This window comes from Manis javanica, chromosome 7, assembly GCF_040802235.1.
Source record: "Manis javanica isolate MJ-LG chromosome 7, MJ_LKY, whole genome shotgun sequence".
NCBI lineage: Eukaryota > Metazoa > Chordata > Mammalia > Pholidota > Manidae > Manis > Manis javanica.
Window position 1 is genome coordinate 8,515,706 of NC_133162.1, and position 19,704 is coordinate 8,535,409.

A 19,704-nucleotide genomic window follows, 5' to 3' on the forward strand; every position below is an offset into this window, starting at 1 on the left:
TCAGGGGAGAGCTTGGCATCATGAAATCATCTTAGACCTAAGCCAGGGAGTAAACCTGGTACTACTCCTGAGTCTTAATACGTGGCGTGGGTATGTCCATTCCTCTTTTCTCCCTGATCTGGGCTGCAGCCTCTCCCCTTGTTTCCGTGGTTCGCCAGGAAATCACAGATACCTCACAGTGACCGGCTTGTTTCTTCTGCGCCAGGGTCCACCAACCCGAGGGCTCTCCTGAGACTGACGCTGATGTCACAAGGCATCGCCCACAGCAGCATCACTGGGCGCGTGAGCACACAACTCCAGGAAGTGCCAAAATGCAGAGGAACTAGTTCCGAGAAGCTGAGAGCCGTGGCGGGGAGAGGTGTGCGGGCACGCGTTCCACAGACCGAGGCGGGCCTCGACGGGGAGCTCGAGCACAAGGTAAGGCCTGCTCCTCCTTTCATGTGTCCTGTTGGTTTTGATTTCTGGGTAGCATGTATTTCTAGTTTCTAGATGTGTCCTTAAGCCCCACTGTATGGCAGGGCGAGGGCAGTGTAGGTTTGGAAAGTCTGTTCACTGGACAGCAGGTGCTTGGTGGGAGCTTCACACTAAGGGTGGTGGATCTGGAGCACATGGGTCAGGTGTGTTGGGGAATTCCTTCATCTCCGTTTCCCTCTGCTCTGGGCACCCCGGCAGCAAGCTGAAGAGCAGCGAAGGTGGTGGGCACCCCATCCCCTGCCTGTCCTTCTCGGCCCTTGGCCAGGAAGAGTGTTGGATATTAGCAGAGTGGGTTTTTTCCTAACTTGAGTGACTCAGAAACATTTCTTTTTGCTAAAATGTTTGAGATACAGTATTTCTATCAGATAATTAAATGGCAAAGACCTGTCTTTTGTGTGAGTACAGGCAAGTATATAATCCTCTATCAAGAAATGGTTTACCTACAGTTGGATCTATTTAGACATAAATGGTTTTATTTCCCCCCATAAGTTCTTTTATTCCGTGACTCATTCTCTTCCAGTCAGCTATGCATCCCTGCCTCAGAAAAAGACACTATAGCAGAGAGAAAAAAGAGACAAGTCTTCTGGGGCTTGAAACCCTAGGCTGCAAGAAGCCTTGGACACAGAGCTATCTGTGAGCCGACAGCCATCCCCGTCACTCCTGGTCCCAGGCTAGGGAGAGGAGGAAAGGTCAGTGGGGACCAGCGGGAGCTTGGCCACTCACCAGCCCCTGAGAAAGGGTTCTGCCAGACCCGACTCCCTTCCAGGGCTGCTGCATAATTTGCAGGCCCCAGTGAAAAATGAAAATGTGGGGCCTCCAACAGAGGGGGGGAAATTAATCTCCCCTACCCACAGGTCTACCTCTGCAACTTATAATGATGGTGACCTCTACCTGGGACACCCTTGGGACCTGGATTGGAGTGGTCAGAGGGCCCCACTCAGAATCCCTCCAAATGCACCATGGTGGTCCCAGCCCAGGGTAGGGACAGCTGCTACCCACCTTGCCCAGCCCTAAAACACTACAAGATACATCTTTGACCCCAAATTGCCTCACACCCAGTCCCTGGATAGGGATGACGAGGAGGCTGGGTGGATCCTATGCCCCTAGTGGGTGGGAAACTGGCAGCTGAGAACCTGTCCTGGAGAGCAGGTCCCTGGAGGAGCAGGACCCCAGGAGCTCTGATGTAGCTGGAGTCTTGAGTTTGGGAGGTCACTGCCACACATCAACTTTGAGCAGGTTACCAAAAGAAGGTGTACTTTCCCTTTATTCGGGCTGTGTGTTGACTAAGCCGGGAGGCCCACAGAGGAGTCCCATGTGGTTTAGCTTCTCACCCGCAGCTGCTCCTGGCCCACAGGGAGAGTCTGGCTTCAATGCATCATGTTTTCCTGTATGTTTTCCTTTTCCAGCCCACGTCCCTGAGAAGTGATTCTTCCCATCTTCTCTCTTCTCCAGGCGTACCCTCTTCTCAGCCACAGTGATGGACTCGCCCTCCCCTCTTTCCCTCCTGCCCTTCCTTACTCTGCCATCCAGAGAGGAGAGTTTTGGATGTCACTGCATTTGGGAAATGTGGCTTTTCACTCATTGTCCAAGCCACTGGTCACCCCCTGAGTTGGAACCATATGAGAAACTTTAAATATTACTGTTGACTGGGCATGACCCTAGAGATTCTGATGTGACTGATCTGGGTGCAGCATTGGCATCAGGAATTTGAAAAGCTCCCTGGGTGATTCTAGTGTCTAGGTGACTTTCCACCAGTGTCTAGGTCAAGACAGAGGTTAGATCTCTTAATTGCTTTGCAAAGACACTGGAAATTCACAGCTTGGGACCTACCTGGGGGTGCAGGAGTCACATCTGGTGCCCAGTCCCCAGCATCTGCAGGCATTAGAAAAGAGGTAAATTTAGTCAATCTAAGTTACATTTTATGAAGACAAGTGGTGGTTTCCTAGTGTGGGGCAGGTCTCGAGCAGGTAAACTTCATGTTACACAAGCAAGAATAAGGACGTGTTTAGACTCTGGAAAAGCAGCGCCAGACCTGGGAGAGTCAGAAGAACAGACCCTGACAACTGTGTGGCCCTGGGGTGTGCGTCTTCAGAATGGAGTCAGGCTCTCAGCATTCTGTCAACCTGGCTGGAGGGACATTCATCTGTCCAGCCACTGTCCTTAGCTTCCCTGGTCCTGCTCTGTGCACACCCTCCTTCCATCAGCTGCTGGCTGAAAGATCAGAAAGAAACTGCCATGGGAGGAGAGACTACCTGAGCAGATGACTCCAGCGTCCTCATGGTGGCCACAATTGTGGTCGGACCAGCCAGAGCTGGGGCACTGGCCAAGGTGGTTCTCACTTCCCAGACACTGAATATTGTCCAGGAGGATGTCTCCAGAGCCCGCTCCAAAGTGGGCCTTTCCGGGGGCAGCAATGGCCTGCCCGCACCCCAGCTGTCGGCAGACGACCTCGGCTTCATTCAGGTCCCACAGGTCATCACATATGGTGCCCCAGGTCCCCTGGTGGAAGGCCTCCACGCGTCCCGAGCACCGTCCAGAACTGCCCACCAGCCGCAGCTCCAGTCCATCTTCTAAACGAAGAAAGATTTCATTTTTGAGTTTGAGAAGTTTAAAGTAGGAAGGATTTCTAGCTCCCACATTTGTGGCTAAGGCCAACAGATTTAAGAGCAAAGACTTAAGGCTGTCTTGGTTCTGAAATAGGTTGGCCTTAAGGGCTCGAGTGAGACAGAGGCAGGTCTGAATCCCAGCTCTACTGCTCCCGAGTTGTGTGACCTTTGTCAAGTTATTTTCGTCTCTCTGGGCCTCAGTTCCTCGTCTGTAAAATGGGGACTTCAGCAGCATGTATCTTAGAGGATCAGTAATTTAATGAGGGCATGACTACGTAGTACGGTCCTCAGCCCCCAGCACCCTTTGGTTCTCTGTGGTTCTTTGCATCACAATGCTAGATTCCTGGGAAAATGGGTTCCTGGATGCTTTTTGGGGCATGTGGTAGATAAGTGTCTGGATAAATATAGATTTAATCCCCTGAAGGCACCTGGGCCACGAGAGTGTCTATGAATTCATAAAGCCCAGTGGGAATGGCTATTTCTGTGTCTGTGGCCAGCTGGCATGAGTTGCTGTCTTCTAGAGGCACCCGAGGGACAGCCTTCCCTTACTGCATCCACAGGTTCTGCCACACTGGCCTTTCTGTTTCTCCAATATCTCCAATTCTTTCCTCTCCAAGAGCCTTTGCATTTGCTATTCTTGCTGCCCGGAATGTCCCCTTTTTGTTATTCATCACATGTCACCTCCTCAGCAAGGCTGTCCATTCCCCTTCAGTCCAGAGGAGCACCTCCTCCACTCCTGGCGTCTCTTCTGCCTGCCCGGCTCTGTATTCCCAGCCCTAATCACTACCCTCACACCGTCTTTTCCTTTACTTCTTTCCATTTCTCGTATCTTGACCCTCTCCCACTCACCCACATCCACCTTACTGTAAACTCCATGGGGAAAGGGTACTGCTGTTTGCTGTGTCCCCAGCACTTCCAGCTGGGCCTGCCACAGAGTAGGACCCCCGTATATATTACTGGATGAGTGAATGATGATCTTGAGTCAATGAATGGTCTGGATTTCAAATGCTGGACCTTACTTAGCCTCCCCAGGGCAAAATCTCAAACATGCCTTTGAGGGTCAAACAGATAAAGCATTACTTTACTCAGAAACAAGCCCCGGCCTCAGACTGCAGCCAGGGACTTACTACCTGGCTTCGGTGGACCTGAACGAGGTCCTCGGGCACCTGCAGGGGTCCTGAACATCAGAAGTCCCACACTTGGCAGGTAAAGCACTTGCTGGGTGCAAACCAGACCTGGCTCTGGAACGATCACCTATAGGGCCATGGCTGAAGGAGTCCCAAGCCTCTCATCTGGGTAAGGCTAGGGTCCAATGCATGCAAGGTATGAAGTGGGTCAGGTGGTGGAGGAAGGTGGATTCTTCAGGAAAGTTTGTTTTTGGATTTCAGCACTCTGGACAGTTTCTGAGTGGAGGGTAGTGACAGAAGCAGCTGTGGAGAAGAGCGGCCTGCCCATTTCACAGAGGCTGCACATCATTGTCTTATTTCAACTGCCCATGTGGCACTCTTAGTGGGAAAACCTAGCAGCTATTCAGCTTGGTGTGCAATCAATCCCAGGTGTCTGCTAATAGGGAAGTCCCTCAAGTTAGAAAACTGTTCTGTCTTTTAAAGACCAAAAGACCTGCTTCAAACTTCCCACCTGATTGTATTTCGCCCTGTGGAATCGCGTTGAACAGAGCATAAAAGCCAGTATTGGTGATCACAGAATCGCTTCGGAACACTACTGTCAGGATGTCTGAGGAGGAGAAAAACATCACAGCTACTGAGGCACAGAGCTTCCCCATGGAGAGCGAGGCAATCCTGGGGCCATCAAAGATTTCAACGGAGTCATAGGGACATCCAAGGACATCTTCCATTCTGGGGGAGTCAAAGTGGAGGGTTAGACACAGGTTAGAACTCATTAGACCTTAAAGCTTAAAAGTATGACAATCATAGGATTAGATATTTGGATTATAATTTGAATTGCATAGTAACATGTAAAAATCGATTAACTTTTTCAGATACCTTGCGATCAGAACTCTAATATTCTTTGAGGAATGCATGTGGCACGTGGTTACAACTTAGTAACAAATTTTAAAATAAAAAACGGTTTTGGTTGATCAAAACGTACATTGGAACATCCGGAAATGCTAATGGACACTGCAAATAACATTCTTCACAGTCAAGTCGTCTGATGATTAGCATGCAATCAACATCACAGCCAGATTTTCCTACTGCTATAGTTCACATTTTTCATACCCAAATTCTTGGGGAGAAAAACCTTGATTTTAAAATAAAAATAATGTCAGCAGGTGGAAGAGTATTTGCACCTTGGCAATTATTCACAAGGTTTGTGTAGGAAGGCTGATTTTAAAGGAATAGATAACTGGTAACATGGTAGACTTCAGAGGTGTGGGTTGTCTCTGTCCTTAAGGCTTTCGTTAACAAAGAACATGTTTCTAGGATGTTTTTTGGCATAGGGTATGTCTGACTCCATGGACTGAGCAACAACTCAGTGCATGCTAAAGGTGGATTTTCATAGCATTTCACAGTATTGCTGTGTTAATAGCAAGATGTACGTCACGTATGACATGAAGGGCTTTGTGCAGACTCTGCTAACAGAATCAGCCACATTGGTGGAGAGTTGGGGGTTTGACGTCAGACAGCCGTAGGTGCTTAATCTTGGGCAAATTAGTTAACTGTTCAGAGCCTCAGTTTCTTCATCTCTAATTTAGCTGTCAAAGACATCTATCTTAGGGCTGTAGTGATGCTAGACTTTGACAAAGCACACAAAATATATAGTACAGAGCCTGGGCACACAGCCAAAACTAAAACAGTGCCCGCTACTATTTTATGTCATGGAGATAAAAAATGGCAGTGATTTAGGGAAATTTATTCTCTTTGTGTCAGAGAAGAGGCAATGTTTCTATTGTCTTTTTTCACATTATGGCAACATTTAGAAGATGCAGGCCCCAAGGCTGGAGTACAGGGCTGATGTGTGTGTGTGAAAAGTCTCTTACTGTTTGTTCACAATTTAGGTAACAGAAAAAGGAAGTCTAAGAGGATAAATATTGGTACCCAGTGTATAATGGGGCAAAGGTGGTAAGGAGGATTTCCGTGGTACTTTTAGAAAAAAAATCAAAAGAAAAACTGTCATAATAAGGTTAAATCAAATGTGTTAATAAACCACTTATTGAATTTTTGGAGCTAGAAGTAGCTCAGGGGATAGTGCCACAAAATGAACCCAAACTTCAAATTGGAAAGAATTTTATATTCTGACTTCATCCTTAAATGTTTCTCACTAAAAGAAATATCTTTATTATGATTTCACAGACCAACATCTTTATCTAGATAGAATCTTCCCTTAAGAAGTTGTTTTCTTACTTCAAACTTGGAATCATGAGTTCTATGCGGAAGGTTTTGTCCACGTGGATCTCCCAAACACACTGGATGTCTGTTGGATAGTTTTCCGGATACTGTGGACTGGAAAATGAGCCTGAGAGACCAGAAATGACCCCTCCACAAGCGTTATGTTCTCCTGCAACAACAGGAAAAAGGGCATCAGGCATGGATTCGCCTGTGTGACCCAGAAATGACCAGCTCACCCCCGTGGCCTGGTGGAGCCAGGCAGCAGCCCCTTGGTGGGCACACAAGAGGCGGGCTGAATAGCTCTTCAGCCAAAACATGTCCTGCACAGGAGAGTCCATTCAATGCAATTTCTGAGTCGAAAGTATTGCAGTGTGAGTTCCCTGCCTTTTCCTCTCTATCATCCAATTAAAAAGATATTTTTTAATCTTTATCTGCCCTGTCTGTTACTATCTTCCTCCCTTTTTCTAAAGTGGAAGGATTCTTTCTTGCTAGGAGAGAAGCCGAATAGATCTACAAGATAGAGTGGGAAGAACAGATGAAGAGAGAGAGGCTGTACATGCTTAGGTAAGGAGTGAGTTTGGGCAGGTTTGGGGAAGAAGAGGCTTGAGAACCACTTGGGGTGTGATGAACTGGAGACAAGGGGACATTGTGGACTGGGACCTCCCTTTAAGTACTTTTCCGTCACTTTTTTGGTGTAGATTGTGTTTCCTTTAGCTCAGTGTCTACTGAGACAGGAACTTACAGGTTTTGGGATTTATGAGAATTAAACAAGTGACATCTAATTCTTTCACATTAGTTGTCATATTAATATAGATACACATTTACACACACACACATATGTATATTTAAAGCAGATTGCCACACAAAAGATGCAGAAAGCTTAGAATCATCTAATTATTTTAGAGGAAATTTGAAAACATAACACACTTTACTGCCCTTGTCCTTAATTTATAAAGTTGCTCAATTTTCCTTTTCCTGTTCTTCCCAACCATCTTACAACCCTCCCAGAACCCCCAGACCTCCAGCTGAGGCCCTGACTGCCCTGGCTTTCTCACAGAAGGGGCCAGGACAGGACTGGCACAGGCAGCGGAGAAGCAGCCCCTCACACACACTGTGCCAGCCCGTGTGTCGTGCCCTGGTCATACCGCCTAGCACCGACTATGATGGTTCTCCTGGCATGCAGTGACCATTTCTATTTAAATTATGTGACTACCTGTTAAGAGATCCTGAGAGGCCGTGGAAGGACCTAGAAGGGGAAAAAAGACAACAATGACATCCAGGAGAAAAATACTTAGTCTTGTCCAAGTTAGTGAAATGTAAAGGGTTTCCTTAGAAATGTCAAAGTACTTAGTGCAAACTGAGAGAAGTCTGAAGGTGTTGAGTGAATATTCTCTACGGTCCTTTGGCAGATTAAAGAAGGCTGCAAGTTCCTGGGCATGCCTCCTGGTGGGAAGGGGTCCCGGGCCCCTCCCCTGAACCTGGGTGGGCTCTGCGACTGCTTTGACCAACAGAATATGGTGGAAGTGACCCTACGCCTGGAGGCTGGCAGCTTCCCTTCCTGCCTCTGAGGACACTGGCTTGCTTGCGGCCCCCTGAGCATCTTATCAGAAGTGTGACTCCCCTGCTGAAGAGACCAGGTGATGAGACCCCAAGACCACCTGGAAAGGGAGAGGGCCCCGGCTGAGCCCACCCTTCCAGCTGCCCCCACCGAGGCACCAGGCAGGTGCATCAGCTGTTTTGTATTCTCCAGACCCGCCCCTGGCTGAACACCACCGAGTGAGCCTGCTCAGCGCTCTGTGCAGAAGAATCTCCCAGCTGGGCACTGTCCAAATTCCCGACCCACAAAACCATGCACGTTAACTCCGTGTTGTTGTTTTAAACCACCATGTGGTGTGGAGGCGCTAGATAACCAGACAGCTTTCACGCAGCACGGTCCTCCTCATTTCCCCATCAGCCAGGTAATTTTCAGTTTAGCTGAGCTACATAAAATGAAAAAACTGCAGACTGCCCTTGACCCCAACCATGGCCCTCTTTTTATTTCTATTTATTTTTCTGCCCTGCCAGCATCTTGACTTTTTTGATAGCCCTTCCCCTCTCAGTCATGACCCCAGCACATGAAGCTGGCCTTCCCCAAGGAAGAATTTAAATAGAATATATCAAGTCCTCCAGACAAGTGTCCGAGAGATGCTCCTGCCGATGACTTGTGACCTGTGCGCGTTCTCCGAGGCTGTGTGGGGACAGTGAGGTGCATTCCAAGGGAAAGAGATGGGGCCTGCAAATTCCAGTGCTGCCACTTTCTAATTCAGTTCTCTTAGGTAGGCCTCTTGATCTCCCTAATCCTTAGCTGTTAGGATTAAATACATTAATTTATGCAGAATCTCTAGCAGCATGCCTGCTATTTTGCAGATGATCAGAAATGTCTGTTACAATGAAACAAAATGCCTTTTACTTTACTCCAATGTCATTTCAGAATTTATATCATATATGTTGGTCTGCTTTTTCTAATCTCTGGTTTTTATTACAGATGAATAGCATTCAATCAATAAATTGTAGATCTTTGAAAACAGGCAAAAGCCATAATAGCCCCAAAAACATGTACTTTGGGGTCAGACTGATCAGTGTCAAAACTTGGTGCCATTATTAACTTGCTGAGTGAACTCAGGAATGTTACTTTACCTTTCTGTGTCTCAAATCTCTCTTCTGTAAAAGACAAAATTCCTTTTTGCAGACTCGTCCTGAGGATTAGCAATAATCTGAGCAAAACATCTCCCCATCTTTGTGCTAGCTTTGCCTGGTCTTTGTGTAGCTGGGGCCAATGAACGGGGGTGGTAAGGTGAGACTGGTGTCCAAGAGCACCAATGGCATGGGCTCAAACCCACTGCCTAGCTCTGGGAACATTGCTCACTTTCTATGGCTCGGATTGTCTGGGAAAGTGCTTGGCTCAAGGAATTATTGTGGGGATTCAATGGGTTATAGATGTGAAGGGCTCAGGACAGTGGTCCTTAGCATTCACAGGCACTTGATTAGCATCATCATTATTATTAGGAAGTTGCCTGGACTAGAAAAAAAATATGGACATACCTGGAGGTGTGGGAGGAGGCAGTTCTTCTGCATCTAAATGCATAAGGAAAGGCAATAGGTCACTCTCTTTCATGAATCCAAAGCATGCAGGAGGTACAGTGACAAGGGTGCAGGTTGGGCACAGAGGGCAGCGAACCTTGGCCTTTCTGAGTACCAGAACTGTGCCCTGGGCAACTCCAGGGTCCTTGGCCTCAGGGGGCAGGGACAGGAGCTGGGTCAACTTGGTTCCACGGCAGCTAGGGCTGGATTACCTTTGGCCTCTCTTTGCTGAATCACCTGGACTATCTGTTAAAATGCAGATTCCAGGGCCCCTCCCAAATCCTGCACTGGTGCTTTCTGGGGGTGGGCCCTGGATTTGGCACTGCCATGCTGGAAGTGGTGCTGGTGCACACTAACATTCATGGCCTCCCAGGTGCAATGGGAACTGTCCATGGCAGGGCATGTGTCTGAGTCCAGGGGTTGGTGCAGAGTACATAGTCAAGGGTTGTTGAATAAAAGAATGAGTGTATGGATAGATGAAAATTCCATTTGGGACACATAGTTTCAAAATGTCTTCAATAATAGCATTAGAGATTACTGCCTGAAAGGGGAGACACTACCTGAGCAGATGACGCCAGCATCCTCGTGGTGGCCGCAGTTGTGCTCTGACCATCCCGCGTGGGCGCACTGGCCCAGGTAGCGCTCCGCCCCGGAGCACTGCAGGTTGTCCAGGAGGATGTCTCCAGAGCCCGGGCCAAAGTGGGCCTTTCCGAGGGCGGACACGGCCCGACCGCAGCCCAGCTGTCGGCACACGACTTCGGCTTCGTCCAGGTCCCACAGGTCATCGCACACAGTGCCCCAGGCCCCCTGGTGGAGGACTTCCACGCGTCCTGAGCACCGGCCTGAGCTGCCCACCAGCCGCAGCTCTGGCCAGTCCCCTGTAGACAGAGATGGGTGTGTGAGTCCCCAGAAGACCTGCCTGGGGTACACCAGCACCAGGGCCAAGAGGCCAGCAGGACCAGGGGGTCAGGGAGGGACAAGCCCTATCTTGAGTCTTGGGGCTTGTTCCTCATGTTTCTCTTACGTTCCTGAGTTGCAGGCTGTGGGTTTCAAGCCAGTTTAACTTCATTTCAACTGTATCGACTTGATTGCCTTTCCTCTCAGCCGCTCATGATAACAACTATAAGCCAAAATGAGAAGGTTCCTGACCTCAGGGAGCCCAGCCACTATTTATCAGTCAAATATAGACACCAGTATGTTGTGCGAGTCCACATTGTAATAAACGCAGTGACGGAAAGAGCAGGATGCTAGGCCACAAGGAGGCTAGTGGTGGTGGTGGTGGGGGTGGGGGTGCTGGCAGACTCTCCTTAAAGCAGCAAGAAGGAGCTGACCAGGGAGGCACTGGCGAAGGCCTTTGAGCCAGAAGGAAACGCATGTGCAACAGACCCTGAAATGCCATTTCTCTCCTGCACATATCTCTAAAAATTATGGACTTACACATACACACACAGCCATCATCACATGTAAAAAAAGTCAAAAGCAATGATTCCAAATAAGACTTTCGACTAGTGTCTCAATGGTGTGAAATTCTCTGCATTTAGATAGAGGGTGAACTTTGAGCTGGAAGAATAAATTGCTCCAGGAAAAATGAAGAACAGCAGATATTTAAGTCTCATAAAAAAACAGTGGCCTACCTGGGCTATTAATAAGTGATTCTTCAGCATCTGTTTATAGAAAGAATAAGTATGTCAGTATTTTTCAGAAAACCTGACTTTAATGATGGAAGAGAAAGGTTTTAATTCCACCTTTGTAAGTTTTTTCTAATGTATTATGAATTGCTTATTAATAAAAATAAAAATTAAAAATTTATTTAAAAATGAACAATATATTAATTATTCATTATTTTTAGCCATTTATTATTGATCCGATATGGAAAAAATTAGTCCTTTAGATAACACAGTTCTAGGGGAACCAAATTCATCTATAGACGTAAAAGAAAGCTTCTCTCTGGTCACTGGTCTGCTAACGCCTTAGGAGAAAACGGCCAGATGTGAATGGCACGTTTAGGAGATGATTTAACTTACTGGCTTTGCAGCAGGCAAGTTTCACTTTGGGAAGTCTTTGGGGCATTTCAGATTTAGACAGTCATCCCCGAGAACATCAAAGGAGGAAGAACATGTGGCCTGTGAGGCTCTAACTGAGTCAGACATGCCCTACATGGCAAGACGCCACAGCACAGATGGGCACATGGCCACCCCAGTGAACAGGACAATGCTCTTATATATGCACCCAAAGTAAGAGCCACAGGTACAGGTGCTAAAACACAACTGAGCTGCTTCTCACATGTCAAGTCTATGTAACAAGGGCTGCTTCGAGTCACAGTTACTGGTTCTTTCCAATCACACCAAGTATTATAGCACTGATACCAAAAGGCATCTTATTATCAGAAAGGTGATTTAACAGATTCCAGAGGTGACCAACTTACTTCTAGCTAACTTTTTGCTCATGAGTAAATACAAAGTATCTTTAAAAATTGTGGTTGTCATAATGCAAATTTAGTTCACTAACTTCTTGGCATTGGCATTGGGTGAGGAAGATGGTAGTAAAAATTGCCAAATATGCAGCCCTTTGTCAGGCACGATGCAACTGCTTTAGAGAAGACAGCTCAAAGCCTTCTGGCAATCCTGCAAGAGAGCAACCTGTCTCCTACTTTTACTGATGAAGAAACTGAGGTCCCAAATGTTTAAGTGTCGAGTGTTAGTACCAGTTCTGAGATCCATACCCCAGCGTGTCCAGCTCTGAAGTCTTCTCTAGCTTTCCTGCATGGGACAATCTCTTTGAATGAAAGACCTTTAGATAGCACCTTAAAAATTCCCATAATTAAGCACATCCTTTGCACATGTCTGTATTCAGTAAAGCACACATTCCTTTGGTAATTCTTACCACCAAATCAGAAAATCAGAAGGTTTTATTCTGGGAGGCTAGCTGTCCTGTCTGTGTGCCTGACAAACTCTGAATTCTAGCAGGTGCTCTCCTAACACGTGGAACTGGCAATGAATGTCTGCAAGAGGAGACGCTACCTGAGCAGATGACGCCAGCATCCTCGTGGTGGCCGCAGTTGTGCTCCGACCAGTCTGCGTGGGCGCACTGGCCCAGGTAGTGCTCTGCCCCGGAGCACTGCAGGTTGTCCAGGAGGATGTCTCCAGAGCCCGGGCCAAAGTGGGCCTTCCCGAGGGCGGACACGGCCCGACCGCAGCCCAGCTGTCGGCACACGACTTCGGCTTCGTTCAGGTCCCACAGGTCATCGCACACAGTGCCCCAGGCCCCCTGGTGGAGGACCTCCACGCGTCCTGAGCACCGGCCTGAGCTGCCCACCAGCCGCAGCTCTGGCCAGTCTCCTGCAGACAGAGACCTGGTGACCACTGCCCTCTGGGACACTCACATTTCCCCTGAGCTGGCTGAGCTCCCCACCCCCAGACAGCTATTAGGATAAGAACCAGTCAACGGGTAATTGATAGTAATTAAGATTGTCAATGTTTAGCTTAAAAAAATCCACTAACTGAGTACCTATTGTGCCAGAGGTATGTGCCAATCTGTTTTGGCTAAATGTAGAAAAACTTTATAAAGAAATTTCACGGTGATTTGTGATTTTGTGAAAGGCTTTTGCGTTTGTGTTCATGTTCACTTTTATAATAACTCAGGAAGGTAAACAGAAGATTATCAGATGCTAATTTTATCTATAAGGAAACTGAAGGTTGGAGAAGCAAAATGCTTCATCCCAAATCCCACATTTGGTAAGTAGCAGATCTAAATTCAGGTGTCCTAATTCCAAAACTCACTAGTTTTCTCTGTTATTCTGTCTCATTGCCTCTGAAATAGCTTTGACATTCTACTCACTTTGAAAAAGTCTATTAGATACAGATTTGAGGTTAACTATGAGCAGGACTGGCCATATAAGAAATAGGTAGACCCCCACTAAAACGCACTTGGAAGCGGCTGAGACTTTAATGACTCTGAAAGGCACTGAAAAAATGAACTTTGCTCACCCTGGGGTGCTAAGGCCAAAAGATCCCAAGAGTTTTGAGTGGCCCTAAAAACTGTGCATAGATGGACTACTTGTAATTGATTCGGTTTGTGCCGATGGGTCAGGAACAAGGCAGATACCAAGAGGAAAGGACACCTGGTAAACGAATGGGTGCATTCTGGGGCTTACCTGGTCTTGCTGTTACTGTCCTGGGTGCTGCTGTTGGGATTGCTGTGGGTACAAGACAACACCCTTAGATATAAAGGGAGGCCTTAGGCTAGCCAAGGTGGCAGCATTCTGAGACCAGTGTCTACAGATGCCAAGATCTGCCTGATCATTCTCCCTATCATCTTTATAATAAGTGACCTCCCACATCAAACTCTCTTTACATGGGCATCTCGATGTTGCTCAGTGTGTGGGATCCAACACAGGTCATATTCTCTCCCTCTGCCCAGTCACTGCAAGTATAACAACATTTAGATCATGCCGTTCTGTGCCAAAATGCAAACGTTCAGTGTCCTTCCAGGGGAAATGCCACTTTTTCCATGTGCTTCATCCTGTTAACTTTCCTAAATGTGGAGGGTTTGATTAGCTGTGTCTCATTGTCTTTGATAAAAACAAGGAATTAAGAAATCAAATAGGCAACTGTCTACCTACAGTGGCCCACCTGTTGATAGGTGTAACTTGGTTCCATGGTGAATGGGCATCATACTTGTGCAAAATGAGGGGAGACAGAATCACCCAGTTATGGTGGACTGTATGGGGAATTAGGAAATGTATACGAGAGAGATCAGACCATGACAGATGAAACAATGACACTGAACGTGACTCACTGATCAGGTTCGGGGTCCGTGAAACTGCTTCTGCAAATACAAGGAAACCAGAGCTGGTCAGTCAGTTACAGTGATTGCCCCGACCCCCTTCATGACACAGAGCATGTCCTCTGGGTTCTACAGCACATTTCCCAAGCCTGCTGGCTGAGCCACCCCGGTGCTTGCTGAAAGCACAGGAGACTGTTCTGAGCCGCATCCTGGCCAAGGGGATACCAGAACTGCAAATGAGGCTCCGCCTCTTTTCTCCTATGGTAGGTAGTGCAGGACCCATCATCACTGGGAGATGTTGGGACAATTAGTGAACCTCTCAGGCCTCAGTGTCCTCATCCATCAGAGGGGAAGGGCCCAGGTTTGTCCGAGGACTAAAGCAGATAACACATGTAAAGTGCCAAAAATGGTGCCTGGCCTAAAATAGGCATTCAATACACATTAGCTGTTATTTTAAACACTCATTACTACCTATGCTCGAGCGCATGTGCTTCATCAGAAACCCCTGGCGTAGCTTCTGCTTGCCTTCTTGCTGTGTTCCTTTTGTGTCCCCGGGTCATGGTTCTCCTGCCCTGCCCCCCCACCCTCTCCCTATTCCTCACTCACAGCCACGCCAGGTTTAAAAGCAAGTCTCAGGCTGTGCCTCCCACGTTGTCCTTAGTATTTGTAGCCTACACATTGCTCTCTGTCTTCCCTAACGTCTTTTGCTGAGGTGCAGGCACCTGTCACTTCAGTATATTCTATTTGTCCTCTCACTGTATTACACGTGTCCATCTTGAATTCCATCTAGGTTGTACATAAGCCCCACTGAGGCTGGGGCCACACCTCCTTCTTCTGCAGCACCCACCTAGTACTAGACTCCGAGCAACTACAGAAATGGCTTCCTACTGGGCTGACTACGAAATGCTTACAGGACATGAAAAGGCCACGATCAAGCTGCCAATCATTGAGCATTCATGACATGTCCTCACTACGCTAAGGGCTTTACTTGTGTCATTGCAGGTAACCTTCACAAGAAGCCTATGAAGGAAGGTTATCTTATGCCCATTAAAGAGCAAGAGATTGAGGCACAGAGAGGTCAGCTCTCTTGCTCAAGGTCCCTGAGTCAGAGATGGGGCTCCACCCAGTCCCCAGACCGACTGTCCAGCTCTGGAGCTCCGGCTCTTGACACCTGTCTTACCTTTGGTTGCAGAATAATAATAAGCAACAAAGTTCTTTCCTATGTTGTTGAAGCTTCGGAAGTACACGAGGGTCATTGAGTTGGAGGAGGATGAGTAGGTGAGGTAGGTTCCAGAGCAGGTCTTCCCCAGGGACTTGGCTGAGGCTGGAGGGCCGTCCAGGATTTCAAAATATTCATTGGTGCAGTCGAGGCTGGGGAAGCAAATACCGATGGGCGTCCCTTAGCCTTCTCCTCAACGGGTCCTAGAGGGAGGCTATGAGGCAGACCCTTCATTTCATCAGTGTAAAGAGGCTGGGGACGCTTAAGGCCTGTCAGTCATTCAAACATAGTGTGGATTCCTTTTATCCCACTTGGGCTTTCTGAGAGCCATTACCTTAAGGGGTTGGGGCCTAACTGGCAGAGGGAAGAGGCGGCCAAGCGGGTGCACTTCTGCTAAGGCCTGAGACTGCAGGGTTCCTTGCAGCTGAGGGCCAAGAGCCAGCCAGTGTTTGGTCTGCTGGACCATGGCTCTGGGTTCCGACCAACTTTCACAGACTTTGGCAGCCAGCCTGCCAGGTGGGAAGTGCACTACCAAATCTGCCCGGCCTTGTTGGTGGAAGGCATCTGATTTTGTCCCTGTTGTTCCTCAATGTGAAGTTTTGTTCAGAAGCCATAGTGATAGAATCAGAAAACCATTTTCATGCCTCAAGTCATAGTCTGATTAAGCAAAACTCTGGAGTTAAAAAAAAAATTTAGGTTGTTCCTGGGGTTAATTTCCATAAGCCATTCATGTATGAATGATACCAACCTTGACTATTTATAATGTCAAAACCTAAAATTTCTCAATTTACTAAATCTGGGAGTTCCGTGGAATCTGCATTTTTAATTAGCAGGCAGGAATACATGCATTCTCTCTCCCTTTCAGTCTCTTTCTCTCTCTTACCCACACACCACGCATACATACACAGCTATGCAAAGCACATAAGGTGAATTTAATTTTAATTAAAAAATCATGGAAGCACATAAAAATCGATCATCCTTCTATATATTAAGAACAAACATGGAAATAAAAATTCAAAAAATATAATTTACAATCACGCCTTCTTAAAAATGAAAACACCTACAAAAAAACTAACAAAATATGTATAAGATTTGTATGCTAAACATTACAAACAGTGGATACAAAAAATAATACCAAGAGCTAGTTAGTATATGCAGAAGTTGGATTTGCATAAGTTGCTCATGGGAATGTAAAATAGTAGGCACTCTGGGAAACCGTTTGGCATATTTTTAAAAAGCCAGAGGTGTGCTTACCACACCTGGTGTACACTCTTGACCATTGATCTCAGAGAAATAACACCTGCATATGAATGTTCACAGGAGCTTTGCTTATAGCAACAAAAGACTAGAAACAATGCAAATGCTCTTCAGTGGGAACTGGGTAAACAAACTGGCTTCCACAAGTAGAATACTTCTTAGCAAACAAAAGGAACGAATCACTGATACACACAACAACCTGGATGGATGTCATGGGCATTACGCTGAGTGGAGAAAGTCAATCTCAGGAGGATACATCCTGTTCGATTCCACTGATATGACATTCTCAAAATGACAAAATGACTGAGAGGGAGAACAGATGAGTGGTTGCCAGGGGACAGGGGGGTACGTGATTTGTGAGTATAAAGGGTAAAGGGTGGTTCCTTTGAGGTAATGGAACAGTTCTGTGTCTAGATTATTGTGGTGGTTATGTGAATCTATTTATGGGGTAATATTGCACAGAACTACACACACACACACATGTTAAGTGTGTAAAAAATTATGAAAACTGAATAAGGTCTAAGGGCTAGCTAACAGTATTATACCAATGTCAACATCCTAGTTTTAGTATTGTGCACATTACATGAGATGCCAGCACTGGGGGAAGCTGGGTGAGGGTACACAGGACTCCATGTGTTATTTTTGGGACTTTCTGTGTGTCTATAATTATTTCAAATAAAAACTTAACAAATATATATATCAAGGACTCTATTGCTTATGAGAATCAACCATGGGAAAAATGTTTGGAATTTTAAACTACAGAATGGACTCAAGTAATGTATTAGGACTTACTTAAGATACGGAAATGCGAGCAGTATGTGATCAGACGCGTTTGCCTTGATTTCCCACACACAGGTTATGTTGTCATGCATCTCGTTCTGCGGGGGGTTCCTGATTGCTCCAGATGAATTAGTAATAACACTGCCGCAGTGAGGTTTTTCTGAAAGTGGAAAAGTATTTGAGAATTTCAGCTTTTTTTGCATTGTTCATTTCACTGCTTTTGTAATTCACACTTTTTTTCCTTTCATTTTTTTCCCCCCAAAACATTTCATTGGCCGCTACTTTGTGGGTATCTCTTATTAGAGGCATAAACTAGTTTAAAAACTCTTACTGACTTAAGAAATTAGGGCATGAAAGTGTCTGAATTTTGAAGTATCTGTCACTTCTTCTGAGAGCTCTGCCGCTGCCGCGGGCTTGCAGGGCAGAGCGGTGCTCCCCCATCTGCCAGAATCTTTCCCTCTGGTTACTCCCTAGCGGTGGGTTCTGCAGCTTTCATTTATGCCAGGCGACCAGAAGTGATGAGTAAGCTACTTTATTTTCCCAATTAAAGGTGAGCCCATACGGAGCCTCCCTATATATATATGAAGATGTTCTGCCCACCATCAGTTGTAATTCATTAAAATTATACTATTAAAAATCCACTACTAAGTGGAAAAGAGTTGACCTGAGTCATCCACCCCTAACACAGATATGGTCCTATGTCCATCTGTCCATCCACCTGTCCACTTCGTTCTCCATCTGCTTGTCTATCCATCTGCCCAGTTTTAGGCCAAAATTACAGGTGACACTTGTGGTAACAGCTTTTCTCCATCAGAACTTCTGGCTGTGTAAGAGTCAGACCTCCACTAGGTTGGCCCTGGTCATCCAACTGCAGCTCTTCCTTAGGAGGACCAGCCAGGTTCTGCAGGCATTAGTGTTATGCTAGCTCTTTATTGCCAAGTCCTGCTAAGAAAAGTTCAGAGGAGCTTCTGAAAGCCCCAGATACTCCTCTGCAAGAGCAGAGGTGGGAAAAAGGCACAGGAAACAAAGGACGGAGGAGGACAGAGATCGTTAGGGAAGGACAAAGGGTGGAGAAGAAAATCATGGTGGAAGGCCTCCGAAATGATGCCCTTGGGTAGCACCCTGGAATGCTGCTGTGTCAGTGGCTGCATGTGGGCCCTTCACATGTGGTGCTCATGTTGGGAGACCAAGAAGGCTGGCATTGTTTCATTATTTGGACTTCCTTCTTGGACCGAACAGAAATGGAATTAGAACCATAAGTTCATTGGCTTTCACTGTCAGTTCATCATGCAGAACACAGGTTCAGAGGGGTGACCAAGACAGGGAGGTAGTATTTTGCTATTTCCTTGAAGAATTACTTCTGGGCTTCAGCTAGAAGATGATGGTCAGGCAGCCAAGAACACCAGTCTCACCTGCAGCCATCATCCCTGCCATGACCGCCAGTGGGCGACCTGTCAAACACACAAAGGACACATGGGTTGTCGGCTGGCGCGAAGGTCCACAGCCATCTGCACGTGAGACCCCGAAACATGCAACAAATACACTGTCTGGGCCCCTCCCAGAACTACTGAGCCAGTCTCCGGGGGAGAGGCCAGAGTAGGTAGGGATTCCACATGCGGGAGGAAAGAAGCACTCATCTGGATTCTGCCTAGACTTTGATGTATTATTCTCTTGTCACACACACAAATGAGGATTTCTGAAGTTTGAGAAAGCTGTGTGCAATTCTGTGTCCTACAGCCAATTCCAGTCGCCCAAGGGTTAGGAGTTACAGGCTTCAGTGTAAGAATAGGAAGGTACACCAATTCACCAATTCCGTTGTCCTGGTGGGGCTCTGAGAAGGTGAGCCAGGACCTGAGGGTGCTGTGGACCCTCCTCCCAGCCCTCAACATCTCTCTACCAGTGACGCCTGGCCTAGAACCTCCCATTGGAGATTGTCTCCCAGGACCAACCCCTTCCCACCTACAAGAGTTGAAAACCCACAGTGGGATGGGACTGAAGCTTTACTAAACCTTGTGCATTCAGCGTTGTTTCTGACTCAGTCTTTGCCCAGAAGCTGGCTAAGGGCAGGACACCGAGGGACCTAGGGGTGTGATGGTTGAGAGTGGGCACTGGTGTG

General features: G+C 47.0%; 1 protein-coding gene and 1 long non-coding RNA gene across 30 annotated transcripts in view; one reads left to right on the forward strand and one right to left on the reverse strand.

Annotated features, from left to right (window-relative positions):
* Positions 1-19,704, reverse strand: part of LOC108390578 (scavenger receptor cysteine-rich domain-containing protein DMBT1) — a 95,101-nt gene that overhangs the window by 36,879 nt on the left and 38,518 nt on the right. For 26 of the 29 annotated variants that reach the window (XM_073240181.1, XM_073240199.1, XM_073240191.1 and 23 more), the window contains 14 exons: positions 19,001-19,039; positions 17,601-17,748; positions 15,513-15,703; positions 14,345-14,374; positions 13,701-13,742; positions 12,568-12,885; positions 11,182-11,211; positions 10,108-10,425; positions 9,509-9,541; positions 7,641-7,673; positions 6,443-6,596; positions 4,719-4,936; positions 2,727-3,044; positions 2,305-2,346 (listed from right to left, as the gene is read on the reverse strand). In XM_073240181.1, the coding sequence (XP_073096282.1) occupies positions 2,305-2,346; positions 2,727-3,044; positions 4,719-4,936; positions 6,443-6,596; positions 7,641-7,673; positions 9,509-9,541; positions 10,108-10,425; positions 11,182-11,211; positions 12,568-12,885; positions 13,701-13,742; positions 14,345-14,374; positions 15,513-15,703; positions 17,601-17,748; positions 19,001-19,039 (1,914 nt within the window). The remainder of the gene's footprint in view (positions 1-2,304; positions 2,347-2,726; positions 3,045-4,718; positions 4,937-6,442; positions 6,597-7,640; positions 7,674-9,508; positions 9,542-10,107; positions 10,426-11,181; positions 11,212-12,567; positions 12,886-13,700; positions 13,743-14,344; positions 14,375-15,512; positions 15,704-17,600; positions 17,749-19,000; positions 19,040-19,704) is intronic. The other 3 variants (XM_073240188.1, XM_073240207.1, XM_073240192.1) reach the window with 3 other exon arrangements.
* On the forward strand, positions 139-2,294 carry LOC140850332 (uncharacterized). The gene is made up of 3 exons (XR_012132981.1): positions 139-417; positions 995-1,163; positions 1,927-2,294. It is a non-coding gene; the product is annotated as an uncharacterized lncRNA (long non-coding RNA).